This window comes from Engraulis encrasicolus, chromosome 2, assembly GCF_034702125.1.
Source record: "Engraulis encrasicolus isolate BLACKSEA-1 chromosome 2, IST_EnEncr_1.0, whole genome shotgun sequence".
NCBI classification, from domain to species: Eukaryota; Metazoa; Chordata; class Actinopteri; order Clupeiformes; family Engraulidae; genus Engraulis; species Engraulis encrasicolus.
The window spans coordinates 50022252-50047831 of NC_085858.1; the positions used below are offsets into that span (position 1 = coordinate 50022252).

The 25580-nt window shown below is 42.9% G+C and overlaps 2 protein-coding genes across 2 annotated transcripts in view; both read left to right on the forward strand.

Annotated features, from left to right (window-relative positions):
* The window catches only part of LOC134464991 (dynein axonemal assembly factor 5-like), an 87067-nt gene extending 74285 nt beyond the window's left edge, over positions 1-12782 (forward strand). The window contains exon 11 of the mRNA XM_063218367.1: positions 12621-12782. Coding sequence (XP_063074437.1) covers positions 12621-12782 — 162 coding nt within the window. The remainder of the gene's footprint in view (positions 1-12620) is intronic.
* An 8631-nt stretch (positions 12783-21413) lies between these two features.
* On the forward strand, positions 21414-25294 carry LOC134464998 (uncharacterized). Its single transcript, XM_063218380.1, has 3 exons — positions 21414-21663; positions 22486-24672; positions 24887-25294. The coding sequence occupies exons 2-3, from the start codon at positions 22699-22701 to the stop codon at positions 25292-25294; spliced, it is 2382 nt and encodes a 793-aa protein (XP_063074450.1). The 5' UTR covers positions 21414-21663; positions 22486-22698.
* Positions 25295-25580: the final 286 nt, after the last annotated feature.

Sequence of the window (25580 nt, forward strand, 5' to 3'; positions counted from 1 at the left end):
CAATTTAAACTCGTAGATTAATTTTAAGCATGAACATCACTTTCTCTATCTCTTTCATTTTCAAAACTCTTCAAGATGTAGACTACGGACAACATAACGTACAATTACTGGTTCCCTCTCAAACAGCACACTAGCATGTGTCTGCTGCACACACACATGCACACAGGACTGCACTGGCTCAAGAAAAGGAGGGGAAAAAAGTGGGCCAGTCTGTGTTTGCACGTTCCAATTTACAATGGGGGCTTGCAGGGCCAGATTAATGCACAGGCTAGATATGGCTGCAGCCTAGGGGCCCCCACCTTCCAGGGGGCCCACGATTGGTCAAAAGTGAAAAATTGCAGAATTATGACAAGATGCAATATTGAAAAACTCATCTGTCATGTTGACTACAGATAGTAGACGTGTTGTCCCTAATTCCTAGCATGTAATTATGACACTGTCCATGTGAATCTGTTGCAAAATATGCTTTCCGGGGGGGCCCCACATCAACTTGTAGCCTAGGGGCCCCAGGCCATCTTAATCCGGCCCTGGGGGCTTGTCTCTAAGAAAGGATTGTCAGTCCACAAGGGAAAGGCCCTGTATGCCAGTCCAGCCCTACACACACACACACACACACACACACACACACACACACACACACACACACACACACACACACACACACAGCTCTCCAACTTTATCTGCCTACCTTTCCAGGTGTGTTTATGACTGTTATCTTAAAGTTAGATTTGACTTGGTAAAAATCATCTCTGTCTTAATAGAGTGTCCCATCCGGCTTCCCCTCTTCTCACTCTGTGAGATTTCAGTATTGGTGCTGCACTGCCATCTGGTGTCTGCTTCAGGTAATGCATCTCTTTGCCACATCAGTAACCCCTATTCTGTTCTTCTGGCTTTTCCCTCAGAGGTGTTAAAAGCAGGAAGTTTGGTCAGCCCAGCTCTACTACAGAAAGAAGTGGAGGCGGTGAGGGACAAGCAACGCTACCCTGTCCACTGTGACAAGCTCCTTCAACACATCCAATCTGTCAGTTAAAAACTCAAGACGCTTAGTGAGTGATGAAGCCAGACAAGCATGTGCACAACCTGTTTCCTGCTTTGTTTCATATTAATTGTTTCATTCATTTTGTTTTCAATGTAAGAGAATACTGTGAATACTGAAAGACAACACTGTTATTTTTGAAACTATGTTAATATCAATACCAGCTTTCTACACAACAGGGGAAACCCAGAACTCAAGGAGATGCCTTTGAAAATGTGTTTTTTTTTATACAATTAATAAAACATTTTTGACCTAGTGATTTGAGTGTGTGTGATCATGATTTGGTGGTCATCATTACAGAAGTTGGGATGAATATGTGTATATATATATATATATATATATATATATATATATATATATATATATATATATATATATATATATATATATATATATATATATATATATATATATATGTGTTTTTTTTTGTTTTTTTTTAAATTGTGTTTATTGATTTTTTTTCAAAAGAATTGTATAAAAGTCACATAAATGTCCTCACATTTTGCATCGTTTTCCAACATGGTAATACAAATAAACAAAATCTCCCAATCCCTCCCCCATCCCTCCCAAAATAGGACTACAGATTCCACGATACATTCCACAATGTGAATCATGTAAGATTAAATAATGATCATAATAGTAATGATAGTACCGGTAATAACAATAATAATAATATCACTGCCACTATTACTAACAATAAGAAGAAGAATAATAGTCATCATTATCATTAAAACCAAAAAACAAAACAAAACAGGAAGAAAAAGGGAATGGGGGGTGGGGTGGGCTGGTGTTGGGTTTGTGTATGTGTGTGTGTGCGTGTGTGGGGGGAGGGGGGGCTGCTGTTATCTTGAATCTCAATCATGAAATAGAGAGGATAGGTGCATTATTACTCTACATCAAGAGGTTCTTGTAGTGAGTCGTAGTAGTCCCAAAAAGGCCTCCAGGTTTTAACAAAAGCTTGTGTAGATCCCTTGATTGTGTACTTAATGCGCTCCAACTTCATAAAGTAGGCTACAACACCTCCTTTATCCAATGCACAAAGGAGGGTGGAGCCTGTTGCTTCCATTTCAAAAGAATCAAACGTCTCGCAAGAAGTGTAGAGAAAGCTATGATGACATAGGCTTTGTTTGGTAAAAGGTCTCTGCATTCCTCTGGTATGAGTCCAAAAACAGCACTAATAGGGTTGGGGTTAAACTGTGTACCAAACATCTCACTAAATGCTTTGAAAATATCTTGCCAAAAAGAAGAAAGTTTTGGACATAGCCAAAACTTATGTATCAAATCTGCTGGTTGACCTCTACATCTGGGACAAAATGGTTCAACGTAAATTCTTGCCAGTCTGGCCTGAGTTAAATGAACCCTATGCAAAACTTGCCCAAGTCCTTTTAAAATGTTCTGTTGAATGGGGATTGATGTTGTTAATATACCCATACATTCTTGCTATTAATCCTTTGGAGTTTGAATTCAGCCAAAATATGGAGTCATACTGAGTCTGAGGTGGTTTCTCAGGAAATTATATAAATGTCTTCTTCACAAAACTTCTGATCTGGAGGTAACGAAAGAAATGTGTTTTGGGTAAATCATAAGTCTCGGCTAGCTGAGCAAAGGATGTAAATATATTGTCTTTGTACAGGTTATTGATTGTTTTGATCCCCTTATTGAACCACAAATTAAATGTAATTAACAGCAGACACTACTAGATAATGACATGGACATTATTTGCTGATAATAATGAATTCATTTAAAAAAAATTTAAAAAAACAAAAAAACAAGAAATTCCCACAGCGCACCTGACGATCTCTCGACACTAGTGTGCCGCGGCACAGTGGTTGGGAAACACTGGGCTACAAGCAGGCAGTCTCATGCCGCGATAGGAAAACACACCAGAGCACTCACCAATCCATCCAGCTATCAGATTTGGAAAATGGGAAATGGAAACTGTCCTGGTAATTCGTCCTGTGATGGTTCCATGGGCTGTGGTGGTGATCGTGGGCCATCCAGGAAGGCGGCGGCCTCTTCAGGTGAACTGAAGTCGTGCGCAGCACCGTTGACATTCACTCGGAGTTTATTAGGCTATGAGCCGCAGGGGTCGACCGGTGCCATCTGGGGGGGGCAATGCTAGCAATGTTTTTTGGCAAGGTATATCCCCCCACTAGTAGAAAAAGCTTGATAGCAGTCATGGGGTGGTAGCGAAATCACTTTTTTCAGCTCTTGAAGTTACTACCCCCCTATAATAAATACTGTTTTTTAATATCGGCTGTATATGTAGTTATGGCTTATGTTGGGGGTATTGCCAATATCCTATACCATCGTGCTTGTTATCACTGGAAAGGGGACCTTTCAGGCTTTCATTTCAGCCCATTAATGAATCTGTCTGACATACACAGAAGCCACAGCACGTCATTAAACCAGAAATAGCTCCCATTTTCACACAAATTGTGCCAAAACTGTGCACTTTCGTTTACATCTGTGGCATGAAAGAACACCAAGGACACCAAAGTTAACAATCTCAATACTCAGGGCACTCTACCGATTCAGAAAATGTATAATATGCCCATGCTATCATTTAGTATATGTTTGTGAGAGCCTTAAATGTCACTTGTCCAACCAGCAAAAATGTCTTCAAAATAGGACCCAATAGAATGGACTAATACAATGCCGGTATCACTTTACTTAAACAAACTTTGTTTATACTGTAGTTAATATGTGAATGTACATAACATTCACAAGTTGTTAAAGTATTCAATTATTGTAGTGCAGTGTTTCTCAAAGTGGGGCGGAAGCCCCCCTAGGGGGGCGCGGAGGTATTGGAGGGGGGGGTGCGTGAAGTCAGAAGGTTTTCCTTTTTTAATACTTTTCTGCTTTGCCATTAAGTCACTAATATTTAGAGAACATAGGCCATACTGTACGTGTATATCAGGCTCTAATAAACTTCACGACGGCCTATTTATTTGTATTTTCGTAACCATTTTGCTCGAGGGGGGCGCAGACAGACACCCTTCCTCTGAAGGGGGGAATGGCACGAAAAGTTTGAGAAACACTGTTGTAGTGTATGTGAAGAAATACAATCTAAACGGTAGGCCCTGGAATGATAGGGCATTGGGTAACACTTTACTTAAACCACTCAGATATGGTATCTCATTAACAGAATTTAGATAAATGTTCATATACAACATTTTATACAGGCTATTTCATAAACAAATAGACTGAGACCCTATACAAGGGGTTACAAGCCAATAGAGAAACATGTTGCAAAGGGAATATGTTTAATGAAAGAATAGTTTCATGTAGATTTATATTATTTCTTCGTCAGTACTCTTCATCTTCCATGTCATCCCCTTCATCTGAACTGTCTATGGTTGCCTGGTTTCCGCACACTCTCAGTTTACACATGTCTGTGCACCTGAGGCCATTTACCAGACAAACACAATGATGGCTAGAGCATTTTGTAGTGCAGTTGCACGAAAGAAGGTCCAGGACAGCTTGGGATATTGTCAATATTCTATACAATGGCGCTTGGTGTTACTGGAAAGGGGACCTTTCATTCTTTCATTTAAGTCCATTGCTGAATGTTTCTGACACACACAGAGGTCACAGCACTTCATTAAACCAGACATAGGTCACATTATCTCACAAATGTTGGCTAAGCTGTTTGATTTCGTTTATCTCTGTGGCATGAAAGAACGCCAAGGACACAAAATTACACAACCTCAATACTCGGTGGACTCAGAAAATGATAATATGCCCATACAATTATTTTGTATATGTTTGTGAGGGCCTAAAATTTGACTTGTGTAACCACCAATAGTCTTCAAAATAGTAGCCAATATAGCAGGTCATTAGCTGGAAATATCAGGCCTTTTTTCCTGTGCTGACATTCACAGAGGTCATTAAACCAATAATTTCTCGGCCCTATCGTGGCCTAATGGTAGGACACTGGTCTACTACGCGGCTGACCCGGGTTCGATTCTGAACCGTGCCCTTTGCCGACCCTCCCCCATCTCTCCCTCCCAACTCGCTTCCTGTCACCTCCGTCACTGTCCTGTCTCATATAAACAAAAAATAAAGGCTTGAAAAGCCCCCCCTCCCAATACTTAAATGATCACTCCTGCCAATTTCAATATGCTGTTGCATTGCTCACATTACCCTTGACTTGTCAGTACCCGGAGATGCTGCATGCTGCTATTCTAATGGGGGCAGATTTTGTTTACATTTAAAAAAATCTTAACATGGGCCTACTCCAAATATTTTCCCAAAAGGTAACACCTGCCCCCATTACAATGACCAGGTCTCTGGTACTTACAAGTCTAGGGTAGTGTGAGCATTACATGCATGTTGAAATTGGCTGGCGTTATCCTTTAAACCAGTAATTTCTCACAAATTCCACCTCAACTGTATGATTTATGTTGTCCCTATACCATGGGAAAACATCAGGGTCACAAAACCAAATGATTTTAAAAATCTAGGCATGCTGTTGATTCAGAAAATGTATAATGTACCCATATAATATTTGCAAGAGCCTTTAAAAGGCCGTAATGATCCTCAAGGCCCTAATGACCTATTTTCTGACCAATTCTGTAATATCTCCTTACAGACATGCATACAAATGTTGGATAAAAAGAAAAATGAATGAATATATGTATGTATAGTGTATATACATACAGTATGAATGTATGTGCATAATAATGTATAAATCCGCTTTGAAATGGTACTGTTGTCAGTAAATGATCAAATTGCACATGCAGCACTGCTTAATAATAGACCTATTTTCCTGCCAGACATTTCACAGATAATGACCAAAAGCTTAAAGGCTAAATTTTTGCCATAGAGAAAAGGTGTGTGTGTGTGTGTGTGTGTGTGTGTGTGTGTGTGTGTGTGTGTGTGTGTGTGTGTGTGTGTGTGTGTGTGTGTGTGTGTGTGTGTGTGTGTGTGTGTGTGTGTGTGTGTGTGTCATTGATGAGTACGGTTCCTTTTTTTAGCACAATTATTTCCTATTGCCTAATGGACAAATGTATTCATTCATTCTTTCTTTCTTTCTTTCATTTGATTAGGATAATACACACTAATCAATACATCAGTTAAAAAAACATCAATATAAATGTGTTGGTATTTGCATAGTTGCCAAATGTCATCCGTAGTCCTACGGCAAGTACCCATAATAAAAAAACAATACTGCATTACAGTAGACATGACATTTTACCACAAACACCAAATATATCCAGAGTAAAACAATGTTCATACTATTAATTAATAGGAGCAGGTCTGGTTTGTTTTCAGCCACTGTTTACGGGTCATTTTGAAGATGCTGATGTTGTCACATAGCCTGGCCACGCCAAACCCCTAGGGGCGTCTAGATTTCTAGGCTAGTTGTCACACAGTCCAATATGAGCATGGCTGAACAATAGAAGGTGAATTTCGATTTTGCCACCTTGACATATCCTAAAGAAAGTGGTCAAAAATTGCTCAATTCAACATATACACAACACTGCTGAAACTAGGGCATCTCAAATTCCTTCCAACATTCAATATGGTAGACGTTTCTGAAACTATTCCAAATATTTTATCATTAACATTTATCCACCCTTACCCACACCTGCTCTACAGTATCTCACCCCCACTCCTCTACTCACCCTACAGTGTCTTATCTCCCCAACCCCCCTCACTTTCCTTTAAGCCCCCCCCCCCTCACCTACCCCCACTACCCCCCTTGCCCCACACTCCACAGTGCCCCCCCCCTCACCTACCCCCACTACCCCCCCACTCCAAAGTGCCCCCCCCCCAGTCACCTCCCCCCACTCAACAGTGCCCTCCACTCACTTACCTCCACTACCCTGGCCTTGCCCCCCAACCAACAGTGCTCCCCCTCAATTGCCCCCACTCAACTCACCCCTACTTCTCCCCCTTGCCCCCCCCCCAAACTCTACATCTACTGAACATACAGTGCCTCCCCATGCCCCCGCTCATCTCTTTTATCTCCTTACGTCTTATGTCTCCTTACATTTCCTTACGTCTATAAAGAGATAGGACAGAATTGGACTTAAAATATGTCATATTAATGGTCATTATGGCCTTTTGTAAGGCTCTCACAATACATTGTATGGGTATATCATACATTGTCTTAATTAGCAGAGTGCCTTGAGTATTGAAATGGTTGGGGTTTGTGTCCTTGATGTTTTCCCGTGGTTTACAGTACGTAGGGACTAAAGAAAGCCTACAGTTTAGGCGACATTTGTTATTATTATTTCTGGTTTAATGAAGTGCTGTGACCTCTGAGTATGTCAGACAGATTTAGTAATGATCTTAAATGAAGGCCCAATACTTCCAACAGATGACCTGCATGTATTGGCTATTATTTTGAAGACTTTTGCTGGTTGCACAATTCAAATTTAACGCTCTCACAAACGCATACAAAACAATTGTATGGGCATATTATACATTTTCTGAATCAGCAGACTCCAAAGAGTATTGAGGTTGTCCAATTTTGTGTCCTTGGTGTTCTTTCACGCCACAGAGATAAACGAAAGCAGACAGTTTAGCCAAGAGTTGTTGGAAAATGTTAGCTATGTCTGATTTAATGAAGTGCTGTGACCTCTGTGTATGTCAGACAGATTCACCAATGACCTTAAATGAAAGCCTGAAAGGTCCCCTTTCCAGTAATACCAGGCACCATGGTATAGAATATTGGCAATACCCCACGAAATGAGCCTGAACTAGACATGCATCCGAATTCAAAAATGGAATTTAATAGAGGGGGGTAGTCACTTCAAGAGCCGAAAAAAGGGGTTTCGCTACCACCCCGTGACTGCTATCAGGCTTTTTCTAGTAGTGGGGGGATATACCTTACCAAAAAAAAATGTTAGCATTCCCCCCCCCCAGATGGCACCGATGGCCAAAATTTGGGGCCATGGCTCAAGGCCTATAGCTGGGAAAAGCAGATTGAAGCGTAGTCCATCACTTCTCAGCCGGGTTTTTATCGGGGCGAATGCGGCTCTCTTCTTGGCAACCTCTGCGCTGTAGTCCGCGAAGATATGAACTTCTGATCCATTGTACTCTAGCGATCCCTTGTCTCTGGCAAGCTCCATAACGCGTTGCTTCGTCTGAAAATGATGCAGGCATGCTATGAAAGGACGCGGGTGTGTGTCCCCTCGTTTCTTTTTCTTGATATTTAGTCTGTGCACCCTATCGACAACCACGGGCCGCGAAAAGGCGCCTTCTCCAAACATTTCTTGTAGACAGTGTAATGATATGAACCAGTGATTGGTCATCCTGAATGGTGTAATTCCCTATGTGCTAGATAGGTGGCGCCCGTGCATTGTATAAAAGCCTAGTGTTAGAACATAAAGTGTTCAGAGCAGCACAATGTAGTAGTAACACAGTTGTGTACGCCTGTAATATGAAGTGCAACCAGTTTACTATATAAAGACCATTCTCTTCAAGTACCGGTGTGTTTATTGAAGAACCCACAACACAAACGAAACATGGTGTCAGAAGATGGACTTGGGGAGAAACTTCAAAATTAACGGCAAATTGAAGAAGAGAAAGACATATACTGATGCTAGTCCGGACAGAGAACATAGCAAGCTAAGTCAACCAAGGATTGTTAGCCTGTTTTCCGCGGGAGAAAAAGAGTATAAAGCAAAGATGCAAGCGCTACAACCACCACCTAATCTGCTGCTGACAGGTAATGTGGCTGAGAATTGGAGGAAGTGTAAGCAACAATTTCAATTGTATGTATCAGCTATTGGTGCCGACGATAAACCTCCAAAAGTGAAGGCATCCGTATTTTTACATGTAGTGGGCGAAGATGCACTTGAGGTTAATAACACCTTTAAGTTTGATAATGATGATGACAAAATGAAACTGGACAAAATACTACAGAAGTTTGAGGATTACTGTATTCCAAAAAGAAACGTCACGTTTGAGGAACAGAAGCAAGACGTGTGAATTTGGAGGGCTGACAGACTCGTTGATAAAAGACAGGCTTGTTTGCGGAATTCCAGATAACGTTCTGCGAGAAAGGCTACTGAGAGAGGAAAATTTGGATCTAGATAAAGCACTAACTCTGTGTAGAGCAGCGGAAACAGTCAGAACGCAAGCAAAAGCACTGGTCAGCGAGAGTTGCAACGTTGACGCAGTGAGGAGAGAAGAACGAGGAGCAGTCAGGAAGAAAAGCGGCGCTCCCGACGTCAATCGTGAAACGAAACCGGCGCACAGAGACGTGCAAGGAAAAGCATGTAGTCGATGTGGCACGCAGCATCCTCCCAAGAAATGCCCCGCGTATGGTAAAGTGTGTAATAATTGCAACAGAAAGAACCATTATGCAAGGCAGTGCAAGAGTCAGGCACAACAAAGCAAAGTGCACACAGTGAATGAGAGTGACTCTGAGGAATTCTATGTGGATGTAGTAACAGAAGAAAATACAGACAAGAAAGATTGGATGCTGAACCTAAAAGTGAATGACACAAACATTGTGATGAAATTAGACACAGGAGCACAAGCAAATGTGATTTCAGAGACTGTGTTTAACAAAATCAGACCCAGACCAAAATTACATGCAACAAAAGTGAAAGTGAGTGGATATTCCGGCGCAGCAATACCTGTTAAAGGAAAATGCATGGTCAAAGTGACACACAAAGAGAAAGAGCATACACTGGCGTTCATAGTAGCGGCTGGAAATGTGCAGACCATATTAGGATTAGCTGCCTGTGAGAGACTGAATCTAGTAAAGAGTGCTAGCAGTGGAAAATGCAAATACAAAATATGAGTAGAGTGTAGAGTAGAGTATCGTAGAGCACATGAACTGATGGAAGATTACAAGGATCTGTTTCAGGGTCTAGGCTGTCTTCCTGGAGAGCACACGATCCAAGTTGACAAGACAGTGCCACCAGTCATAAATCCATGCCGAAAAGTGCCATTTGCTCTTCAAAAGCCCATGAAAGATGAATTGGACAGGATGGAAAGGCTGGAAGTGATCGAGAGGATAGACGAACCAACTGACTGGGTGAGTTCTCTAGTCATAGTGAACAAAAAGAATGGCAAGCCAAGAGTGTGTTTGGACCCGAGAAATTTGAACAGAGCTATAAAGCGTGAACATTTCAAATTATTATTATTATTAATGTCACAGTTCGCCAATGCACAATACTTTAGCAAGTTAGATGCATCTTCTGGATTTTGGCAACTGAAATTGGACAGTGCAAGCTCAAAATTGTGCACGTTTAACAGTCCTTTTGGCAGATACCGATTTTTGAGATTACCAATTGGCATAGCCTCAGTGCCTGAAGTGTATCATGAGACAATTCATGTGATCTATGAGCACTTGGAAGGTGTAGACACCTCCATGGATGACATAATCGTGTGGGGAAGTACAAAAGCTGAGCACGATCAGAGGCTGAAAAGTGTCCTAGAGGCGACAAGAATTAGCAAACCTGAAATTGAACAAAGAGAAATGCCAGCTGGGCGTGAAAGAACTGACATTTGTTGGAGATATACTGAGCAGTGAGGGAGTTAGACCTGATCCCCGAAAAGTGACAGCAATAGAAAACATGCCAAGGCCACAATGCAAAAAAGATGTGCAGAGATTCAATGGAATGGTAAACTACATGGGAAAGTTTATACCTAATCTATCTGAACGCATGGCACCATTGAGACAACTAACTGAAAAGAAAACAGAGTGGGAGTGGAGTCATGAACATGAAAAAGCATGGAAAGACCTGAAGACACAGCTTACACTTGAACCGGTACTGAGATTCTATGATCCAGCAATGCCCATCAAGACCTCGTCCGATGCATCACAAAGTGGACTAGGAGCTGTTCTCCTGCAGCTGTATGATGAATGGCAACCCATTGCATATGCATTGCGCTCTATGACAGACGCGGAGACGCGTTATGCACAAATTGAGAAGGAGCTTTTGAGCATAACTTACGCATGCGAGAGATTTCACCAGTTCATATCAGGACAGGAAGTAAGTGTCGAAACTGATCATAAGCCATTAATTGCACTGTTTAAAAAAACGCTCAATGACTGTCCACTGAGAATCCAGAGAATGATGATTCGCCTTCAACGCTACTCATTGACAGTGACGTATACACCAGGCAAGCTGATGTACACAGCCGACACCTTGTCAAGAGCAGTTGACCCAAAGGAACCGGTGAGCAGCAACGTGAATGATGATGTGAATGCTTATGTGGACATGATCACGAGTGCCTTACCTGTTTCTGATACCAAGATGGAACTGATAAAGACAGAGACAAACAAAGATGAAATGAAACATTGAAAAGATTAAGCCAAATCATTAAAGATGGATGGCCCAACACAAAACAAAATTGTTCACCCGACATCACAGAATACTGGGATTGCAGAGCAGAGTTGTCTATAGTCAATGACCTCATCTACAAGGGCAGTAGGATTGTCATTCCAAAGAGTCTACGGCATGACATGCTCAAGAGAATTCATGCAGGGCATCTTGGAATTGAAACGTGTCGTAAAAGAGCTCGTGAGGTGATGTACTGGCCACAGCTTAACTCATTCAGTGCCAGCCATTTTCAAATTCAGACCGGGGGGTTGCCAGGCTTTCCTCAACATTTGAGTGTTTTTTCAAGAGCAATAAAAAATTGAGTTCTTTGTCCATGTGAACAACGAACATACCAGATCAACGTGTTAGGTCCCACCCCCATAAAAAAAACGCAAAATACTTGATATCAAGTCTTTGGCACTGTGCCACACATTCTGAAAAGACTCGTTTTCAAGTCCATGGCACTCAAAGAGCTACTCAACACATCACAAATGAAGTGTCTGGTTGTAAAATATGTCTGAAATATCGACCACGCAATCCAGCTGAACCACTCAAACCGCACACAGTGCCCGACAGACCATACCAAAAAGTAGGTGCTGACCTGTTTGAATGTGCTGGAAAAGATTACATTGTCGTGACAGATTACTATTCTTTGTATCCAGAGGTTAGTAGGCTGAATTCTACAACAGCAGAGGCAGTAATAACAGCCATGAAAGCCGTCTTTGCGAGACATGGAGCGCCAAGCGAGGTCTTCTCTGATAACGGCCCGCAATTTTCCAGTGAGAGCTTCAGACGCTTTGCAGAGGACTGGAACTTTGTGCACACAACATCGAGTCCGCATTACCCACAGCCGAATGGCCTAGTTGAAAAGTCAGTTCAGACTGTGAAAAGACTGTTGTACAAAGCCAAATACAGTGGAACAGACTACTACCAAAGCCTGCTTGTATACCGCACAACGCCACTGGAGTGTGGTATGTCACCTGCAAGACTCCTCATGGGACGCAGACTGAGATCAAACCTGCCGATTCAGGAAAAGCTGCTGAAAACGAAGGAGGGAGGAAAGGTAAAGCGATACAAAGAACAGCAGAAAACAAAACAAAAGTTCTACTACGACAGAGGAACACATGACTTACCTGAGCTGCATACTGGCGACAAGGTGAGACTCAAAGACAAAGCCAACACATGGTCACAGAAAGCAACTGTCCTGAAAGAAGATCAACCAAGATCATACAATATTCAGACAGAAGATGGCGCTGTGCTGAGAAGGAATCGCCGTGACATCCTGGGGCCAGCAAAAGCAGATCAACCGCCTGATGAAGCAGCCGAGCAACATCAGCATCCAGAGAATCCATCATCTGAGGCAACAGTTCCGGAGCCGAGTCGAGATCCTGCTCCGAGTCCAGGACAACCCCTCAAGAGATCGTCAAGGGTTACACGACCACCAGAGAGACTGATTGAACAGATTTAGTATTGTAGTTCGGTCAGGATGAGGTAACATTTTGAAATAAAGTTTTATACAGTTGGATGGATTTTCAGATTAAAGTAAGTAAATTTCAATAGATTAAAAGTTAAGTTAAAGTAAGTTCATAAGGTTTAAATGTACATGAGCTACCATTTTAAAAGTATAATACTTTTATCTAAAGAAGGGAGATGTAATGATATGAACCAGTGATTGGTCATCCTGAATGGTGTAATTCCCTATGTGCTAGATAGGTGGCGCCCGTGCATTGTATAAAAGCCTAGTGTTAGAACATACAGTGTTCAGAGCAGTACAATGTAGTAGTAACACAGTTGTGTACGCCTGTAATATGAAGTGCAACCAGTTTACTATATAAAGACCGTTCTCTTCAAGTACCGGTGTGTTTATTGAATAACCCACAACACAAACGAAACAGACAGGATTCGATGAAAGTGGTGGGTTTCCCCCCTTCCTCTCCCTCTGGTATACTTGTGATATGTATGTTGCATCGTCTGACTCTGGACCTATTCTCCAAGTCATCCAGCTTTATAGTGGGGTCGTAGGCATGTGCATTTTTTCTCAGTCATTTCAAATTTGTGTTTTCACTCCCACGTTGAAGTTTAGGGTCTATAGAACAATTTGGGTTCGAGTGTCAAACACACAGATAACAAAATGGCCTGCGGGGGGCGCTCTAAAATATATAAACTGCTATAACTTTTTATTAGTTCAACCAAATTTAACATATGAGGTATGCATGGATTCAGCATTAAGAGGAGGAGCTGGTGAGCTAAGTATTTGGTTACCAGATTAAAGACACACTATGTCATAAACACACTTTTAGCCCATGGACAGCAAAATTCAGGGTTTTTTTAAGATAAAGGGTGGAAATGCCCTCCAAGTTGCAATGAAACATCATTTATTGTTACAAGTTATTGTAAATTAAGCCTGGTATATCATTCAACTTGATTTGTTCAGGATATCCCTGAAGCACAAAGATACCTAGGATACAGATACGCAAATATGGCTGCATAAAGCCTATGTGATATTTAGGACCCAACTTGCAACTTGAGTTTATGAATTCAGGATCATGAGTATCAACTTTTTTCGATGAAGCCATATTCTATTCACACATAAAATCACAAAAAAACGTTATATTTGGAAGAAAATAAATCAATAATAACAACAATAATAATAATAATAATAAGACTGCATTTCCGGAGAGACCATGCTATTGGTATGCTTGCGGATTATGCACACACACACACACAGCTGTTGTATACACACACAGAAACATGAGGGAAAGAGATAGAGGTGTGTGTGTGTGTGTGTGTGTGTGTGTGTGTGTGTGTGTGTGTGTGTGTGTGTCTCTGTGTGAGAGAGAGAGAGATGTGTGTGTGTGCGTGTGCGTGTGTGTGTGTGTGTGTGTGCGCGCGTGTATGGAGATGCTTCAGGTGCCTTTCAGCAATGGGTGGGTAGGGAGAGGTAAGGGTGGGATTCGAACCTGCAACCCTCTGACAGACCAACACCCTACCCAGTAGGCCACTGCCACTTACTGACAGCAGAGGTCTAAAGTTCTACAAGGCTGTATGTGTGTGTGTGTGTATGACTGAAGATTCTAAAGGTGACAGTTTGGCAGTCAATAGCTGAGTAATATGTGCAGCCTTATTTTTACGCTGTCATATCTCCAAAGATTTTGCAAGTTCTCAGATGATATTGACACACAAATGGCACAAACCTGCTCTTCATGTCAAAGCTGAGATCAAAAAATGGACATATTCAGGCCTATGCGCTGAGCTGTTCACACATTTTTTTTGTAAGTGAATGGGGTCACATCATAGGGACTTTAAAACTGCTCTCTTTGAAACATTTTTAGGAGTTGGCTTATGATCTTCACACAGTTTGTATTCAGAGCCAATACCTCTCTGTCAATGCCTTTACCTAGTTGATACAAAAACCCCAGGACAGGTCACCTCTCACTCTAACTGCCACAGTTTGTGACATTATCATCTTGACCATTCTACCATTCATTTCAATGAGGGGGAGAACAGAGAGAAAACTGAGGAAAAACAAGTCTGGTGAACGAATGAAAGGGGGTAGGCCAGCGAAAAATACTCCACCCTGAGACCTTTTCGAGCCGTTCGTTTTGGCACTCGAACCGTGTCTCTATCTCGAACGCTGCAACGATTCAAAGCCGCCGTACTAATGAATGGCGATTCCCATATGCCGAGGTGAATGGAAAAATGTAGAATAATAATAAACTGTTGATGAACAATTAATATGCTGTCCCGCAAGCATACTAAATAAACTGTTGGAGAACAATTAGCATGCTTGCTGGGGGCAAGCAGAGGCCTTTGGCAAGCATACTAAATAATACTATAGGACTATTTCATACATGGTAGACACAATCATCTGCTCTGGGAACTGTCCATTTGTTACCAGCGTAGTTGACAGGAATGAAAACCGTTATTATGTGCATTTGCCAGAAATGCCTGCCAATCTGGTAACAAATGAACAGTTCCCAGATTTGGACTACACTACCAAAGCAATGCAGTTGCCAAAGATGTTTTCCAACTAGAGGTGAAGTGCAGCTGTACTAGTACTTGTACAAATAGACCTGCCAGATCTCGGTGCAAGTGCATGAAGGCAGAGTTAAAGTGCACACGTCTGTGCAAGTGCACATACAATTTCTAAGACTGACCACTGACTGTTTTTGCATCTGTTCTCTGTCATAGTTATTGTAGAGTGGAGTATTGGAATACATGTTAGCCCTATGGTCTTCTGTTTACTTTTTGAATGTGTAGTGGGCGAGACCGTTACAGGAGGTAGTTCGACTACGCCACCCCCGGGGGTGGAGCCCCCGGAGGAAATGAATTAGGGGTAGTTACAGATACCCCGGACCAACACACAATGTACCCGCACAATAGATTACCAGGCAAACACAGGTTCGTGCACAATGGAGGCAGAGACAGTGGTGACAATTAATAATTCAAATCTTTATTATTCTTTGCGTTATAAAAATCTCTTTTTCTCACTCTTTGTAATAAAATATAAAAAGGTACTCACAATTCACAAAGTGCAGTGGGGTGGGTGTGCTGTCGCAATCACCCGCAGATCGATAAACACTTGCCCCAAAGTATGTTCACGTTAACAGTAAAGTGCAGGGGTGGGTGTGCTGCCACCACACCCGCGGATCTGTAAACACCTGCCCCAAAGTATGTTCACTAATTCACAATAAACAACACACCTGGTAGGCCTAAGGCCTTAGAACCCACACTCAGGTTGTCAGACTTTGCCACTAGGGGCTGGCACGGCTAACACAATAGGGCGAATGGCACACCTCAGGATTAACAAAAGAAAAAGTAAAGAAATAGTTCACAACAAACAGAAACAACAAGAAATCACAGCAAACCATGCAAAATAAATCAAAATCCAGTAAACACATGCAGTTAAATAAGAAATTAGATAATTGAATGAAATAATGAAAAAAAAGAAAATTAGGCACAGCAAACGAAAGAAAACGAAAATCAAAACATGAGGTAAACCAACCCCAGAGGCTCAGCTCAGTGCAGTCCCCTAGGTATCCCCACACTCACTCGTCACTACCTACACACACACTCACACGCACCAACGTACGCACACGCACACACACTGTGGAATGGCTCACACACCAGCTCACACCGAGCCGAGCGCCCACACACACACACACACACACCCACACACACACACTGAACTAAAGCGCGCCAACGCACACACACACACGAATGTCCAATTTCCCGAGGCCGGAGCAGCAGCCGAGATACGGGTTCCCGGCGTCCAGAGGCACCACACAACCGGGGCTAAAAGTCGCCGCTCGTGCACCTAAACGCGTGGTGTGTCTGACCACGGCCACACGGATACAACCTGCGAGGGAGGAGGAGAGCGTTAGCCAAGCTAGCAGGACACCCACTATCACACGATTCTGCTGCCGAGAGGTTACCTTACCCGGAGATGAGGGTGCACCGATGCGCAATTCTCACAGTCGGAGTGCCAATACAGAGGTACACGGCCGAGGCGCCGGTAGCGACCACACGCTGAAACCATAATAATGGCCGTCGTTAGCAACCATGGTAAGAAAACAAACAGTCAGAGCTGGGTAAAGGCACAAGCTAACCCACTATAATACATACCGGCGTGCAGGAGACGGGAAAAGCGCAAGGTAAAGGCCAATTTATACTTATTGGCGCTGACGGTTGCAGAGCCTGACTAAGCGACAGACGGTTGCGAAGGTCGCAGAGAAAAGGCGCTGTGATTGGTCGTCTCGATACTTCCTTCTTCTCGTGGCGGCACAGTTCTCAGGTAGTTTACGAGAGCCAAACTGTCAATATTCTGTGGAATACGAACACTTTCTTTCTAGTCTGTGTAAATAAATGAAGCTACAATGACTGAATTAGTAAGTAGCAAACAAACACTACATCAACAAACTACAAACTACATCAGTTTAGCACTCGCAGCACAATGCCTGCCGTCTGACTACTGAACTGTAGCCTTGTAGCTATGTAGCCAAATGTAGCTAACGACATGACACCTTGTGCGCAGATCTATAACATCAACAGTGGTTAGCGACCGTAAGCAACAGGCGCCGTTGCTGAACTATAATCTGCCCTTAACCGTTGGTATTGTCCACCGAAGTCCTTGCCAGTGGAGAAGCAAGAGATCACTCTAGCCAAGTAAGAGACGCCAAGTTGGAATCACAACCTATAGAACAGCAGACGCGAAGTTAGCCACTAGCCGCTGGCTAGCACATAAACAGCGACAAGAGATGGTCCACATACTCACGAGGACAAGAAATGGTCCACATCTCCTAGATCTGAACTGGACACCGCACTCCTCTCGACGACGAGGGGAGAAGCAACCACAGCATTCGCCGGTGGCGATGAAACGCGCAAAGGGGGACTTTGCAGGCTTACCGAATACTAGCCACTGGCAGTATTTATGAAGAGACTTCCCATAAGCCTCTACGAGCGGCGTGGTGACGTGTGCCGCAGCGTCAGACTTTCCCTTAAAGGAGCAGCGCTCCACTACAATCGCAAGAAAAAATGATGTTCCCCATAGTATTTATCATCATCATCATCATTATTACTATTATTATTATTATTATTATTGTTGTTGATTTACTTTCTTCCAGATATAAAGTGTTTAAGTTGTGAATAAAATGATGGCTTGATTGAAAAAAAGCTGGTACTCATGATCTTAAATTCATAAACTCAAAGTTGCAAGTTGGGTCCTAAATATCACATAGGCTTTATGAAGCTATATTTGTGTATATGTATCCTAAGTATCTGTGTGCTTCAGGGATATTCTGAACAAATCAAGTTAAGTGATAACCCAGGCTTTATTTACAATAAATTGTAACAATAAATTATGTTTCATCGCAACTTAGAGGGCATTTCCACCCTTTATCTTAAAAAAGCCCAGATTTAGCTGTCCATTGGCTAAAAGTGTGTTTATTACATAGTGTGTCTTTAATCTGGTAACCAACTATTTAGCCCACCGGTTTCTCCTCTTCATGCTGAATCCATACATACCCCATATGTTAAATTTGGTTTAACTAATCAAAAGTTATAGCAGTTTATACATTTTAGAGCGCCCCCCGCAGGCCATTTTGTTATCTGTGTGTTTGACACTCGAACTCAAATTGTTCTATAGACCCTAAACTTCAACTTGGAAGTGAAAACCAAACTTTAACATCAATTTGAAATGACTGAGCCTATTACGACCCCACTATTAGCTTTAGCTGCTCATTCTCTTTGGAAAGATAACCGACAGACGCTTCAAGGGCAGTTATTCTATCCTGGAAGTCGTTCATCAAGGTCTCGATGCTTTGGATTGTTTCATCATGTTTGGCGATACCTGCGTGGTTGGTCGATATTTGCGAAGTCAAATTGGTAATAATCCAGTCTTCCATGCCCGCAAACAATGTCTGTATGTCGGTTAGGGACACGGGAGTGGTGCCGTCTCCATCGGTATTGCTAGCCATGGTTGCTGCTAGCTCGGTGTTACCTTCAGTTTTCTTGCTTTGCGGTTCTGTTTTCCACATCATTGCAACTGGCATCGGTTACTGTTTTTTTTAAATAATATAAGTGGCGGTTGATCCTACTGGTAATTATTTGCGCCTTAAAGTCACTCAGTTCCTAAAATGTCCAATAAATGTTGAATTCAGACAGAGCTGTTCCGATTTGCGACCTACTCCGCCATTTGCCAAACCGGAACCCTGAATATGTATATTTTTTAAGCACCCCTAAAAGGCATCAATAATGCAGATATATTGTTTGCAAATGGGACTTCAATGTCAGTTTAGAAGATTACTGACTGTTGTTTGGAAAAAAGTCTCACAATTCCTGTTTCTGCTAAGCACCACTCCACCCTATCCAGAACTCAATCATCACCATAGTCCTCGCCTTTAAAATGGATGCAAATCAGGTTATTTTTAAAGTTGTATTTTATAGGGGTGTAAATGAAATCGAAATGTATTGATGCATCAAAGTATCAGCCGGCGATTTAATGGAATCGCATCGTATCGTGGGGCATTCTTAAGTATCGAAAAGAATCGAATCGCTGGCCCCTGTGCAATGCCCTAGCTCCATAACACAATAAAGTAATTGGAAAAAATCGAATCAAATCAAATCGTATCGTATCGTGGGGAATTCATAAGTATCGAAAATAATCGAATCCCTGCTTAAAGAAATCGATACCGATATGTAGGTTATACAGGTATATAGATGTTCTAATCAGAAATATGACAGCTAACTACTATCAGGAGTGAACGAAATGCTTCGACTTAGCTAAGACAGACATGGATACAACAAAGTTGCTTTTTTTCTGTGATATTGACGTTTTTATTCACATGTGTGAAATACTACAATGTTGTGCAAGGAGTGTGACCATGTTTATGAAGGTCTATAGTGCTAATTAATGAAGTATTTTCAGAATTCACCTGAGAGCCCAATCAATGAGGTGATGAGGTCCATCTTTGACATGGGAAGTAGGACTTAAGATCTAAGAAACAGACTGATTCATAAAGTTTGAAACAATTACTCGTTAATAGTTCTAAGTTTTGGAAACATGTGTTGTACTTCTAAGTTTTGGGAACAAGTGTTGTAAATTAGCTTTGGCTAAAGACCTGCCACTTGACATTTCCCTTGTGTTTGTGGCCATATTGAATATCGTCTGTATTATGCTAGACTCCTCTGCTCTGACACTTCTAGATGGCAGGGGCAGGGGGTCCACACATGCAGAATATACCACTTCCTCACCACTGAACACAATTGTAACCATTAGAGATAAAACTTGTTGTACACATATGTGTTAAGCCATTTTCATTTCTTATGTAAAAGAAATGAGAAATGAGGTGTGGCAATACAGATAAAGTAGCCTAATAACATCTCAAGAGGAAGAATATGCAGACGGTAATGGGTGTGGCCTAACGGTAAAGAGGAGGTATCAGAAGAATCTCAATGGGAAGAATGTGCAAACAGTCATGGGTGTAGAGGTATGTGCAATATCTGTGTTCTCATACTCCGACGACCACATATTTTTTTGTGTGGCAGTTTTGAGGTGCACCGTATAGGATGGTGTCCAGAGTAGGTATTGCAACTATGCTGTTCATTGAAACTGCCAAATTTGATTTTTTTTTTTTTCATGAATATTTGCAAAGCAATGAACTGATATTTATTTGTCTTAGCTGGGTCTCTTAGCGTCCAAAAAGGGCCTAATCGTTACGCGCTGGATAGAAGCACCAAAATCGGTGAAGACCTTCCTTAGGGTGTTCTCCATCATTTCAGAAGGGGTGCCCCAAATTTCAATGTCATTAAGGTCATTTTTATGGGGTAAATCCAAGATGGCTGCCCAAAACCAGCCAATAGTAGTAAAATGCTGTACTGCCTGGACATAATGGTGTTATGGGCCAATCCACCTATTTTTGTGTGATGTATACAAACTGAACTTTGAAAATATGTGCAAAACTTACCATAAAAACAATGTTGTATATGTCTTATTTAGATTCAAAAACAGGAAAATCATAAAAACCATGGTCAGAATGAGATCACTCTACAATTGAGAGCTCATTTCTGGACATTTAGCTATTGAACCAATATTCATTAAGAGTTTTAAAAATTTGCAGTGGGTCATATCTATAACATCCAAAAAGAAAATTGTGGTTAGACAATTTAGGGGAGAAGAGATAAACCCTTGAACTGGGCCACACATAACTGTCCCAATGTTAGCATGCTAGCATTAGCAGGTTCAGACACTCAGTCTGCTCTTCAGGTAAAGATGGCAAACAATAATTTTAATCCCACTTACACATGCGCGCACACACACAAACTACTACTACTTCCTTAGGACCCCCTCAATGATTTAACCCTAGGAGTCCAACTGAAATATATTCATATCAATCAAGTCAATAATACATGTACATATCAAGTGTCAGTGACAGCTGTCAAATGACAAATGTATGCTGATTAATGTTCAGATATGTATATCGCAGTCCTAAGTGTACAATGGAGTGATAAGGGCATTTATGCTTAGGAAATTATGAATAATCAATATGCAATACACCATACATACTGTTTTGCTCACTCTGGCCGAGCAAATGGGAGGTCTCTCGCTACTGGTTCAATTGAACAATCAAACTATTTAACAGGGGGTGAATTAGTGGGAGGTTCACTTTACCTGATTGGTGCAGTGGGTAGCTGCTAATTTGTGGGTAGCCAGTGGTGTTTGCATGTGAAATCCAAGTAGTCCGGTATTGTCCAATTAGGTACGGAACACAAACTATAAGTAGGAGCGCGCATTGTTGCTGGCGCATGCTGTCATGTCAAGAGGGCGATATGCCAACGGTAAGATGTTCCTGTTTCCTCATAACTTTGACTCTGCTGTTTAAGTTGTTGGTATGCTGCAACTATATGTATTTGTAGGCCTATGCTTGGTTAAACACTGCGCTGGGCGCATTAATAATAACATTTGTAGTCCAGTGTTTGAAGTTAAGAGTTGAGAAATCTCCGTAACGCTATCAGCAATGTTTGATTCTAGCGCTTCCTCGCTTTGAAACGCTGTAGCGTGTACCGCGTGTGCAGCATATGAATTGTGGGTAATGTAGTCGATTGACTCCCTTCCTGTTTGTGGAGGTAATTAGATGTCTGTATAGTTTGGCTCTATTACTTTACTCCATGCATTGCACCCTTAGTTTATGTATTGTAAATAACTAGTTTTGTACTGAAATTACTTTGTGGCTTTATTGGCTTGGTAAATAAATGTGTTCAGTAAATAAGGTAATTGTTAATGCATTGGTAAATGGGTTTACTATTTTGTGGCTATTGCAAGTTTAACCCTTTCATCTATTAATGCTAATTGTGTTGGTCCTTGCAATTTAATGGGTACTGTAAAATGATGGTCATCTGGAAAATGCCCTTGATGTTTACATTTCCTGCCTTTCTCTACTGTTGGTGTTTTGTATAGGAAATGTGTTGTTACTTAGTACAAAGGCAAATCCTGTTTCTAGTACTTAATACCGAATCTATTTGTAGTTAATGAATGTGCTGTTTAGTTGTCATTTCAAAGATGTGTATATAGTATGAATCAATATTTGTAAACAAAGACTTAAATATTGCTGTATTTTCACTATTGGTGTTTTCATGGTGGCATTTTGCTCTTTCCTTCAGGTTTATAACCTGCAAAGTTGGAGTAATGGAAAAGAAAATAAAACAACCCAACTGAGTTATAACGTCTTATGAGCTCTCTTGACTGCCCTTTCGGTGGGATTTGAAAGTGAACCGAACAGTTATAAACCGTGGTTCCATCCCGTTGGATTAACAAGCCAAGAAGAGGAGGAAGAGGAAAACCCTCCAGAAATATCCACTTCTTCAGGCAACAAAATGGAGTCGACTGAAATTGCAGTCTTGAAAGAAAAGTTTTCAACAGCACAGACAGTGTTCTGCAAAAAAGCTAACAGACTGTCAGTAGCTGTAGATATCCCAGAGAAGGAGGTATTTATTAAAGACATTGGAGAACTCTGCATAGAATTCAGCAGATTGCATGATGCTGGCTGGGACTATATTGAAGCTCTAGGAGAAAGTGAAGACGAGAATGGAGAAGCAGCACAGGCAAGGGAAAAAATAACCAAGTGCCTCGCTTCATGCGTTGAGTCACTTCAGCTCGCTAGAGAGACATTATGGTCAAAGTATGCCAGTGATGAGATCCAGCTTTATGCTGATAGTGCAGAGAAAGAATGTGTAGAGACAGAGAGGGTAAAAGTGCAAGGATTGCCAGTAACAAAATTTGAAGCCATGAGAGTCAGCGTGCTGAAGAAGATCCACATGCTTGAGGAAAAGGTGTTGGAATGGGAGCACCTCATCCCTGGTAAATCTACATCGTCAAAACGACTGCTGTATAAACTGGGGAACAGGCTTCGTGACTGGGAGAAAAAATGGAAATGGTCAAATTGCAGCACCCCCAAGAAGGCGTCGGGTGGCGCTGGTGTGCAGCCGACCTCCAATGCTTCCAGCAGCGAAGACGCTCCACCCTCTGACGAGCCCACACCCTCTAAAACCCAGAACAGCCTAGTCAAAGAGGTTGGTGGCCCCCACTCTGGTTGGCTTGGGGCAAGTAACCCAACTCTGCACCATCCCATTGAACCTGGCATCCCGAAGGCGACAAGAGCACCACAGGCAGTGGGCACAGCTGCAGCGCTACAAACGGGTGAACACTCAGCAAACGGTGAAGTTGAGGACATCAAGGCAAGTCTGCAATTAATTGAACACACAATCACTAGCTTAGTAAAAGATAGCATTGCAAAGCAGACAGAAGATGAAAACTTAACAACCAGGGATGTCCACCCACAGCAAGCAAAGTCCAGCTCTCACCTCCTCCTCGCAAATTCTGCCTCCTCAATTCTTCCCATTCCAGTAGACACCACTGCATGGCCGCAAGCAAGTGAGCACTCGGCCACCAGCGATGTCCACATGCAGGAAGCCAAATCAGGCCCTGCATTTCCCCTTCTGCCAAGGCCAATGAACCAGGCCGAAATAGCAGAGGGGTCTGACATTGGAAAAGAAGTTCCTCCAGCCAAAGAGCCTGCACCAACTGAGCCAGCTGTCAAGTATACCCCAACGAAGTCAGCTAGTGAGACAGAGTCTGGTGACTATTGTGGTCAGTCAGAGGAAGGACCAAAAAGGCCCTCTGTCGCTGAAGATTCTGGGAGACAGAGTAGAAAGGTGTTGTCAGTGCTAGGCAAGGAAGAAACTCAACCCTGGAAATGGCCAGGAATCAAATTTGAAAACCCTGTGCATCCCCGATGCTCCGGCTCACCAACACGAAGTGAGCTGAATGCCCAGAGAAGCAGAGCAGTGGAAACCTGGCTGGGTGGCAACAGTCAGGTCCAGCCTCCCTTAATGTTCAAAGCACCTGGGACCATTGCCTACCTGTGCCTAGCAGACGCCTGGCTGGGCGAGAATGACCAGGCCCTGGCTCTCTCAAAGTTGGAGGCACCTGGGACGATCGTCCAAGATGGCCAAGTGATAGACGTCTGGCTGGGTGGCAACAGTCAAGCCTCAGCTCATGCAAAGTGGGAGGCAAGACCACTGTACGGGACTTTCATCTCGATGAACCAAAAAGAAGAAGCCTGGCTGGGTGACTACAGTCAGGCCCTGGCCTACTCAAAGTGGGAGGCCAAACCGCCCTCAAATGCAAGCATCCAAGACCCTGCCCTTCCAAAGTGGGAAGTAAAACCATGCAGGCCGGCAGATAAATGGGCAACAACCTCAACTTTCTTAGCCCTTGAAGTCGAGAATGGCATCATCTGCTACTCCGCCGCGACGTCCTTGGATGTTCTGGCCGTCCAAATAAGAAGAGCAAGTTTCTGGCACTGCGGAAGAAGATTCCAAAAGCTCGCAACACAACTGACTGGAGAGGGTCAGAAAGAAAATTGTGAGTCTGACACTTCCACCTCACAAAAAAGACAGACACCCTGTAGCATGCAGGGACTAAATGAAGTCCCAGCAGGTGTCACGGACAAAAACCAAGAGGTTAGGAAGTCATCGCTCAATTCCACCACACCTGGTCGAGCATCACCTGAAGGAGACTCTGGTGGTCTTGGCCAAGAGACCCATTCCTGGCGCCGACTGCGGTCCTTCCAAATCGAGATTGACCAGGTCTGTGCAAAGCGAAGGGAACTACGGGAACTACCTAGCCCAAGTCGGTTCGAAAAGAAGCGGCAACAGGAGGGGCTTCAAGGATGGCGTCCTGCTGGCGTTCCTGTTGCTGGCGCTCCTGCTGGCGTTCCTGCTGCCGGCGCTCCTGTCGGCGTTCCTGCTGGTGTTCCTGCTGCCGGCGCTCCTGCTGGCGTTCCTGCGGCCGGCGTTCCTGCTGCCGCTCCTGCTGGTGTTCCTGCTGCCGGCGCTCCTGCTGGCGGCGCTCCTGCTTCCCTGGCAAGTAGCCAAAATCAGGAAGATCTGCGCTGCCAACGGCAGCTGAGAAGGGGTGAGACGACTTCTGATCCTCCTTCTGTCAGAGGACTGAGATCCTCCACTTTGATCCAGTCTGTTGGGTCAAGTCTTTTCCAACCGAGCTGGTGGTGTACTCCATGCGCTGCCTCCATACTCATACGTTGCACACATGCGTCAGGCTGGTGGTGCACGCCATGCGCTGCCACCACGCCCTTACATCGCACAACATGAAAAGAGAAGATTCGTGAAAACACTCTTGATACATTCCACATACGTTCCCGGACAAGACGTCATGGACACTGAACTGTGCATGG